Source organism: Sinocyclocheilus anshuiensis, unplaced genomic scaffold (assembly GCF_001515605.1).
Source record: "Sinocyclocheilus anshuiensis isolate Anshui unplaced genomic scaffold, SAMN03320099.WGS_v1.1 scaffold1838, whole genome shotgun sequence".
NCBI lineage: Eukaryota > Metazoa > Chordata > Actinopteri > Cypriniformes > Cyprinidae > Sinocyclocheilus > Sinocyclocheilus anshuiensis.
Window position 1 is genome coordinate 111,669 of NW_015546122.1, and position 10,231 is coordinate 121,899.

Below are 10,231 nucleotides of genomic sequence, written 5' to 3' on the forward strand. Positions count from 1 at the left end.
ACAGCTGATCTTCATGAGGCAAGTCAAGTCACAGCTGATCTTTATGAGGCAAGTCAAGTCACAGCTGATCTTCATGAGGCAAGTCAGGTCACAGTTGATCGTCATGAGTCAAGTCAAGTTACAGTTCATTATCATGAGTCAAGTCAGGTCACAGCTGATCTTCCTGAGTCAAGTCTAGTCACAGCTGATCTTCATGAGGCAAGTCAGGTCACAGTTGATCGTCATGAGTCAAGTCAAGTTACAGTTCATTATCATGAGTCAAGTCAGGTCACAGCTGATCTTCCTGAGTCAAGTCTAGTCACAGCTGATCTTCATGAGGCAAGTCAGGTCACAGTTGATCGTCATGAGTCAAGTCAAGTTACAGTTCATTATCATGAGTCAAGTCAGGTCACAGCTGATCTTCCTGAGTCAAGTCTAGTCACAGCTGATCTTCATGAGGCAAGTCAGGTCACAGTTGATCGTCATGAGTCAAGTCAAGTTACAGTTCATTATCATGAGTCAAGTCAGGTCACAGCTGATCTTCCTGAGTCAAGTCTAGTCACAGCTGATCTTCATGAGGCAAGTCAGGTCACAGTTGATCGTCATGAGTCAAGTCAAGTTACAGTTCATTATCATGAGTCAAGTCAGGTCACAGCTGATCTTCCTGAGTCAAGTCTAGTCACAGCTGATCTTCATGAGGCAAGTCAGGTCACAGTTGATCGTCATGAGTCAAGTCAAGTCATAACTGATCTTCATGAGTCCAGTCAAGTCTCATCTGATCTGCCAGAGCCTCATCACATCTCAGCTGTTCGTCCAGAGTGACGTCACGCCTCAGTTATTCATCCAGAATCACATCACATCACAGCTGATCATCCAGAATCACGTCGCATCACAGCTGATCATCCAGAGTCATGTCACGTCCTGTCTGTCACACCCAGAGTATCAAGGTCAATTCTTCAGTATCCCAGACTGGCTTCCAGCATGGAGGACCCACCGCTGGTGTCGGCACGTGCAGCTGGCATCCCTAAACCAGCGCTCTCAAGCCCTCCAGCTTCAGAGAAATAGGCCTTTTGTGTACATACAAAAAGTCTTAGATCTTTGAGTTCAGCTCATGAAAAATGGGGGCAAAAACAAAAGTGTTGCGTTTATAATTTTGTTCATTGTATAATAGCTGCTTTTTTGAACATTTTAGCAATTTAAAAATATTAAAAAATGATTTTTTTTACACGGCACCCCTGCTCTCGACAGACGGCACCCCGGTTGGAAAACACTGGTATACTACATAGCAGCTGATTGACCTCTGCTGTAACAGCAGCCAATACTTTGGTGCAGTGTCCTGCGGGGTTCAGAGGTCCTCTGAAACCCTCCACCTCCCCCAGCACCACCTGTCTAGATCAGTTATGGGGATCAGCTTAATTATGTATGTCTGTTTCTGTAGCAGCATCAAGTCTTACATTCTCATTGCTGCATGTTGGTGTAAGTTTTGACAGTAGCAGATGCACATAGCAGATCAGCAGATAAACATAACCAAGATTTTTTTTTTTTGTTCAGGTTTTTATATATAATACAGTAATAATATATAATAACAATTTATAATACAACAAAATATTTCTGATTAGTATAACTCATTATGCTGTTACACTGTAACATGGGCACTGTAATATGTAATGTAGGGTATGTTGTTTAACCAATGGCTTTCTTTTTTAACTGCCATATCCAGACCTGACCTCCTGAGATCAGAGATCATTCTCCCCAAGATGGACGCTGGCGTACTGCAGGTGACTGTCCCGCCATGTGCAAACCGAGGACCTACCTCACCTAACCGGGCCCGCAGGGTGAAAACTCGTCACCGGAGGAGCGGCAAGGGAAGCAGCGGGGATCTGTCAGGGCCTAAGCACCCTTCTGCCCCTGCTAGCCGAGAAAGAGAGCCCCCGCTGCCCAACACAACGACGCCCGCACCGCCCCTCGCTGAAACTGCTTCAGGGGCTGCGATGAGGGAGGGCCAGCTGGAGCCGCCCCCGCTGAAACTGTCCTCGTCCAGCCCAGATCTGCTCTGCTCCACCCGCCGCGCTGAAGACGGAGTCAGTGGAGCTGCCACGACCGAAGCCCTGGGCAGAGAGCCCGGCGGTGGAGCTGAAGCGGGGGCCGGTCTGGACGAGACTCCACCCAGAAGCGACACGGCGAGTGAGGACGCAGCTTCACTGCCGTTCTCCAGCAGCCCTGATTCACCCTGCTGTGGCAGAAGTGGAGCGGTGGGCAGAACTCATGTAGGAGAGGAGAGAGAAGAGGGAAGCGGAGCGGTGCGATTACCCAGAGGATCCAGCGGCAGTCATCTGACTCCATCAGCCATACTGTATCGAGCTGCTATCACACGCAAACAGGTACGCATCTCTCTATTTTCATTCTGGGAACCGACTGATTATAGTCTTATTTAAATAAAGGTGACTTGACTTGGCAAGGGACGGTGCATTTCTTAGATCTCATGACTGGTCACCATTGCTTTTAAGTTTTTCACCATTTTTCCTCACCTTTTCTATCACTTCTCAATTAATATGAGCTCATTAGACGAGACGGAGAGCCAACGAGCCAGGGGGATGCCGAGGACCCGGGGGGCCAGGGTGGAGCTGGAGCGACTGAGGACCAAGGTGGAGCTGGCGGGAGGAAGGAGCCCAATGGAGCCGGTGGGACGGAGTGCAGCTGGAGGAGCAGAGTCCTGAGGCGATGGCAGGTCGACGCCCGACCAAGGCGGAGCCGGAGGGACGAGGGAGCCCGGTGGAGCTGGTGGATCGACGGGTGACAGTGGAGGCGAGGGAGCTAGGAGCCGAGGTGGAGCCGCTGGGTCTATGGGCCGAGGCGGAGTCCGGGCCTCGGAGGCTGGAGGCGGAGGTGAGGGATTCTCCAGCCATGGCGACGCTGGAGGATGGCAGACCCGCGGAGCTCGCACCGTAATGATGGTGGGCTGAGGGCAAGCAGAGGGGCTGCCAGATGACAGCGGTGGAGGAGGCAGGAGCGGGTTGGAGGGCGGGCATTTGTGAGCCTCCGGGCATTCAGGGCTGAACTCTGGATCGGGAGCCCCCTCTAGGCTGAACACGGGAACAAGATGGCGCTCTGGAGGAGCAGAAACTTGAGGGCGCTTTCGAGGCGCGGGCACTGGAGTGCGCTTTCTAGGAGCGGGCACTGGAGGGCGCTCTGGACTGGATTCGGGGACTGGAGCCCTCTCCTCTTCGGTGTGGCACATTCGCCGCGCCATACTCAGCTCACCCTCAGTGCAGGGGGTGGAGCTCCTCTCTGCGCTAACACTGTCCCCGGCTTTCTCCCTCGTGGCTGGCATTATCGCCGGCTCTCGCACCTGGTCTGACGGATTGAGCTCCACGTCCAGGGCGATCCTCCGCTCAGTCGCTCGGCTTTACGCTGGCTCGTCCATCGCGGCGGGAGTTGGCTCTCCGTCATCGGTGGGCTCGGGCTGATTCTCCGCACTGTGGTAAGATGGTGGGCTGGGCACTGGGTCTGGAGTGGATCTGACGAGATCATCCACGGGGCAGGTGGTGGATGGCGACCCGTTTCTTGCCAGAGTTCACTCCACGAAGGCGACGAAATCCTCTCGAGGACCATCTTCGGACGACGCCACTCTGCGCGCGTCATCCGGGTAGCTGGTGGTGCTTGCTAGCAGCTGGAATAGTCTCGTATGGTCCTCGAGAGATCTCTCCCCCTGCTCCAGCAGGAGCAGGAAGAATTCTGGGCGGGTGAAGGGATCCATAACAGGAAACACAACGGAAACAAAAACACTGAGAGAAAAACGGGAAAACAAACAGAGGGGAAAACATGGAGGTAACTGTGTTGGTCAGGTCTTCTGTCACATCACGCTGTTGAGGAAGCACGCAGGAGGCACGAGTAAACGAGAACTGTCTTTAATCAAGGAAACTCAGGAGATAATCCACAATAGGAGCTTGAGCCAACACACATAGAGAACGAGTAGACCTGACAAACACAAACTGAACAGACTGGGACTTTTAAACACAGGGCAATCAGGGGAACACAGGTGACATCAATGGAACATAAATCAAACTAAACGAGGACAGAAACTTGACCAAATAAGGAAACATAGGAAGGACTACGGGGGCAAAACAGATCCAAAAATCTGACATTAGCAAGGTTTCACAAAATAAAACAAAGCAAATAAAATGTAATGATATTAATAAAAACATTTTTCTACCGCCAAACAATGTAGTTCCTCAGAAACGGTTGTGTTTGCAACAAAGTGGTTACCGAGCAACACACAGAACAAACAACAAACAAACAAAACAAACAAACAAACAAACAAACAAAAGTAATTTACAATAGCTTTGAACATGGCTCAACCAATCAGAATCAAGGACCAGAACTATCCGTTTTATAAAAAAGTATTCTTTGACAACAGAAGTGTTGAAATGACTGATTAAAACTAAATAAATGGCCTCCGATTGTATCTCCAGTAACTCTGGTGCAAATTAACCAAAAGAGAATTTGATTTCAAAAACTGTAAAGGGGGAGGCCTTATTACAGAACTTTGGACCACGGACATCCTATAACAATAAACTTCTGCTTAGTGATGATTGCTCAAAGAAGTCTAAACAGTGTTGCCAGGTCTGCGTAACAAAACTAGCCCAATGGTCAATCAAAAATAGCCCAATGACCATATTCCAAATATCAAAACTCAAAATCTGCAATTCCCATACCTCAAGTACATATTTTACAGTCACTGTTATGCAAATTGAAATCTATATCGCAGTGGCGAGCGGTGAATTTTTTAACTGGGTATGCTGAGTGCTAAGATTAAGACCAACCCCCTCCCCTCTCCCCCTCCTCAACGGCTTTTAGGACACACTTAAAGAGGGAAACATCATGGCAGGTGTCGATTTAAAAGGACTCACAATTCCTACCTTATTTGTAAATGAAATTCATCTCCAATCCTTCTTCTGTCGTTTCAGGTTTATCCATAGTTAGCCTATTGGAATGCTAGATAAACATCTAACTGCTTTTCCAAGTAAAAACAGCCAAATAATGTTTACACGTAGTTATGTTATAATACGTAATATTCAGATGGTGGGGAGATAGGGGAATCCCCCAGTCTGTATGTCTCTGCATCGAATAATTATTATTATTATTTTATTCCCACTCCCACCCAGGTGACACTACTCCAATAACAGACCAAGCAAAACAATAAAAAATAATAATATCTTTAAAATATTGTTGTAAAGTTGTAAAGTAATGTTGCAAACAACAATAAAATCAGAGAAGGATTTTAACTGTAAGCAACACAAGCATATGAAAAACAAATGTATTGTTTCCTCTTTTTTCCTGATGTTTGTTAGTATTTAAAATTTTAAATACATTTTTATAAACTTTTTTTTTTTTTTAACATTGTCTATCTATGACAAGATATGTTTTCAGTGGACTTTCAAAATTTGCTTTGCTTGAGAAAGCATGAAAATATACAATTACTTTGTTTTTTTCACTTGATTTAGTCGAGTTGGTTTTGCATCAAACACAATGTAATCTTGGCAATCGAGATCTGGCAGCAACAGCGCATCTTTCCGTTTGAGTGAGCGCTTCGCGGACAGCTTACCTCGCGCAAGAAATCATGTGCATGCCAGCAAAACACTGAGAATGCGCAACAATCCTGACGAGTCATAGCAAAAGAGCAGAGGCGCGAAAGCTGTTGTGAATCTGCTTGCCCGGAAGCTTCCGTAACTGACATAGATTTACAGAATTAAATAATTTTATGTACTTATTCCCAACACTTTATTAAGCTTTAAGTTACATCTCAAATGACAAGGGATCAACTTATAATCATGTTTATATTAATTAGCCTGTGAACTCATTCTCTCAGACAGCATGGGTATGTGGAGCATTCGCAGCTTATATGGATGGAACGCCACTGCTATATCGTAGTGATCATAAACACAGCTCAAAGCTCCTTACCAGTGGCCCTCCCTCACAAAACTTAACATCTACCCCAGTTTTGTAATTGGTAGAGTATAAAATATTTCAGTACAAGCTTTTCAGCCAAACAGAATTTATGCAATATGTCAAACCATTAACCCTGCGGCAACAGTTGAAAATTTGCCCAATTCCATGGGAAAACCGCAGACTTGGCAACCCTGTAACTAGACCAGCCTATTGATAGACCGATCTAAAAATGAGCAGACCCACTGTAAACTGTTGATTCAGTTGATATTCACATTTATTTAACTTGAGTCAAACCAGTCAGTTTACATGTTACCACATGAAGCACGTCACATGATCAAACATTTAGTAGTTTTAAAGGAGAGCCTATTATAGAGTACATTTGAGTAATGAATGATTTAGGAGTAATACATTTATCACACTGCAGGTTTGTCGCAAATACAAAGAAAAAAAAAACCCAGCAAAACAGCAACAATCAAAATGCAAAAGATAGTTAAAATAGGCAAATGTGAAATTTACGTTTGTTATTTTTGCAGTGCTGTTTTGGGCCTTAATCATTGAGCATGTCTGAATGAATTGTGTTGAATTCCACCAGCGACGTGGCGTTTCCTCAGAAGAAGAAGAGGGCGAGGTGGACAGTGAGGTGGAGTTACCAAGGAGACGGTAAGAATATAATCATTTATTCTTTCTGAAGTATTTTCTGTGTGAACTAAGGTAGTTAGGAGTTGCTTTATTTATGTAAAGCACCCATAATAAAATAAGGCCTTGTTTTCACCCACTAGGTGAGCATTGTATGCCTGGTCATAGCACACATGCTAAGGTGCTCAGTTATGGAAACTTGTTAGATCAGTGTCTCCCAACCCAGTTCCTCTAGGACAGTATACCGGAAAACAAAACGTACCTGGATGACCTACTGCTTGCACATTCGATGGACACTTTACTCTCCCATGAAGACACGGGAGCCACTTTATTTTACAGTCTGGTTCCACGTATACATACTATGTACTTATTATAGTGATTACAAAAACTGGGTAATAACTAGGTACTAAACCTTATCCTACTGCTAAGCCTAACCCATGTAGTTACCTTACATTACCATTACTTTCTTAGGTTTTTAACAGTTCTGATTTTAATATTCCCTCGTTTCATGGTTTGTATGTTTTCTATAATGTTAATTTTGCAGACGGCCGACCAGTATAACCAAGTGCCAATCAGTATCCACTTTCAGCTCCGAGAACCTTTCTGTGTCCGAGGGAGAGGAGGGCCACACCACTGACCACTCCCACAGCGGCACGCCAGACGTGGTCAGCACCAACACCGACGAGCGACTGGACGATCGCAGCGATGACCTCATCTCCCAGGGGTCTGAGATCCCTGTTGATATTACAGACCCTACTCTGTCCGAAAGAGAGGCCGCTGCCCTCGAACAGGAGAGGGCCAACTTTGACCTGGAACAAAATATCCTGGAGGTACCAGTATTGTGTGAAACCTTTCAAAACATATCGCCCAGAGAAAAACAAATGTTGCAGGGTTTTCCAAACCCGGCTCTGGAGGTCCACTGCCCTGCAGAAATTAGCTGGAGCAAACACACCTGAACAAGCAATTTGCAGACAGACTCTGTGTAGGTCAGACCTCCAGGACCAGACTCTAGAAGCCTGCCTTCTATTTTAAGTTTTTGTTAATGACTGTGTTCGTTTAGGCAATCTTAAGAGCTTCATATATATAACATGTCCAAGAGTTTAATCACACTCTTTGTCCTGTTCCCAGACTCGCGCGTTGTGTGAGGACTCGGACTGTGACAGTGCTGAACTCGACCAATCAGGGAGCGGAGAGCCAAGTCGTCCCCCGAGCGCAGGAGGCTGGGGCCAGGGTCCTCAAAACTGAAACGCACGCACACACACACACACACACACACACACACACCAGCACACACTTTCACTTTTAGTTGCACCAAAGCGAAACGAACACAGATTTTCGTGAAACACGTGTGCGCACACATCCTCTGAGAAACGCAACTACACAAAACGACTAGCCACCTTAAGAACAAATACTCCCACACTGGTCATAACAACTTTGGGATCGTAAACTGCCTCGTGACCAGGACGTAGCCACGGAAAATATAGCAAGACAAGATTAGCGGCAAGCTGCTGCTAGAGATGAGGATTACAGGAACTACGTGAACAGATCAATGCAATTAAAAACTTCAGGGCATTCCCAATAAGCAGCAATGATGTTATCATTAGGTTTGTGCTGTTGTAGTGCAGACAGACTTCCTGGTGGGCCAGAATCGTGTCCGTTAATGTGTCCAAGGCTTGTGGTTAGCAGTCGATGTAAAGTCAGAGTCTAGATCGAATATGTAGTGCTGGATGAAACTCCTGATCACAGGAATCTCTGTCCTCCAGCCTGGATAAAGTAGTTTTGCCAAAACTGCACCCCAGTAATCTGTTCAGACGTGACGGAAATGAAGTTGCTCACAGTTTGGGACTGACTTCACTACTATGTACAGATGCTTCCTTTCCAAAGCATTTACAAGGTGCATATACAAATGTGATTCTATTATGACTATAATGCCCTGAATTTCTGTAAATATATATTTAGTAGGCTAAATCTAAGAAAACAAAAAAGAAAACTATTTGTTAACATAACAAAAACACAATAAAAACGGTCCAGTTTATACTATTCTCCTGTGCTTGTGCCACCCTACCATGGCAGCTCAGATCGGTTTGGAGATCAGCAGGTGTGTAAATGTACAGTAACTACAACTTTTATCATGTAATCTGGAATCAGTAATGGACTACAATTTGTAAGTAAACTACCCAGACTCATATATACATATATATATATATATATATATGTATATATAGTCAGGTTGGCTTTGCTAGTGCAGGACTGTAAAACCCTTGGATGCAAGTATACACAACACAGACTGAACGGCACATATAATTGTACAGTACATGATTTATTATACGGAGATACCTGTTCCAACTGTCTGCTCTCCTCTTACCTCTCAAATTATCTTTCAGTACTTTTTCTTTCATAGGGACATGCAATATGTACATTTCAACCTAATCTGAAGAAAGCACTTTTATTTTCTGCACTGTAAAAATAAAGTAAAACGAATAAATTACAATAATTTAATGTATATGAATTTTAGCTTGCCAGATGTAGGTCTGAGAAGGGTAAATTCCCGAAGAACAAATGCATGATATACATTTTTATGTATTTTAATTTTTAAATCAATTGTTTTTATACATCTAAAGAAATGTTTGCACCTTTTTTACCTTGAATGTGTAATAATATTGTGTTGCTTGTAGGCACTTTACAGTAGGATGTTTATATACATGGACATGATCACTTTCTCATGTTGCACTGAAAATGTATTTATGATAATGATGATGGTTCAATAGATGCAAATCGTCTCTAGGTTACGTATGTAACCATGGTTCCCCGAGGGAATGAGACGCTGCGTCGAGAATCGCTTTGGGAACGCCCCTGCGTGACCGCGTTCTGAAGCACGTGTACAATCAGCATATTAAGCCTTTCTGGCCTACTTCCTGGAACGGAGGAGGACAGAATGCCTGAAGTACTATGGCCCCTGGTGAAGAAGTGGGCACCTTAGGGACATACCTGACCCTTGGGTAAAGGAATGCCCTAACCATGCCTGGAGCAAATTCCAGGCACGAAACAGAAAGTGCCTGAAGATCCCCGATCCTTTTAAGTGAGGAAATAGCAAGGAGAAAGATGGTCTTGAGCGTGAGAAACTTGACTGAAACTTCTTCTATGGGTTCAAAGGGGGCATTGCATAAGCCCTCCAGAACCACAGCCAGGTCCCATGAGGGCACCTTAGTGCGCTGTACCCGCCTCAGCCTCAGGGTGCCACGGAGGAAACGAGTGATGAGTGTTTTCCCAATGATTGACCACCCAGAAGGGCGTGGTAAGCAGCTAAGGCCGCCACGTATACCTTCAGAGTGGAGGGAGATAACCCTGCGGAGAATCGCTCCTGCAGAAACTCCAGAATTGTATTGGGCAGTTGACTGGGTCTTGCAGTCGCTGTCCACACCATGAAGCTAAAAGTTTCCACTTCAAGGCGTACTGTTTCCTAGTGGCGGGAGCTCTGGACTGGAGTATAGTCTCAACAACCTCAGTTGAGAGACCAGATGCTAGGAACTGTGCCCCCTCAGGGGCCACGTCCACAACTTCCATAACTCCTGAGAGAGGAGGACCCTCCTGATCGGAATCCCCAGCGGAGAGCCGTCGAGGAGGGACACCAAGTCCGAGAACCATACTCTAGTGGAGAAAGAACACT

At 45.4% G+C, this 10,231-nt stretch overlaps 1 protein-coding gene across 2 annotated transcripts in view; it reads left to right on the forward strand.

The window, feature by feature from the left end:
- map3k12 (mitogen-activated protein kinase kinase kinase 12) overlaps window positions 1-8,666 on the forward strand; it is a 39,558-nt gene extending 30,892 nt beyond the window's left edge. For both annotated transcript variants that reach the window (XM_016502847.1, XM_016502848.1), the window contains 4 exons: window positions 1,700-2,360; window positions 6,521-6,588; window positions 7,109-7,394; window positions 7,693-8,666. In XM_016502847.1, the coding sequence (XP_016358333.1) occupies window positions 1,700-2,360; window positions 6,521-6,588; window positions 7,109-7,394; window positions 7,693-7,809 (1,132 nt within the window). In that variant the 3' untranslated portion in view covers window positions 7,810-8,666. The remainder of the gene's footprint in view (window positions 1-1,699; window positions 2,361-6,520; window positions 6,589-7,108; window positions 7,395-7,692) is intronic.
- The last annotated feature ends 1,565 nt before the right edge of the window (window positions 8,667-10,231 follow it).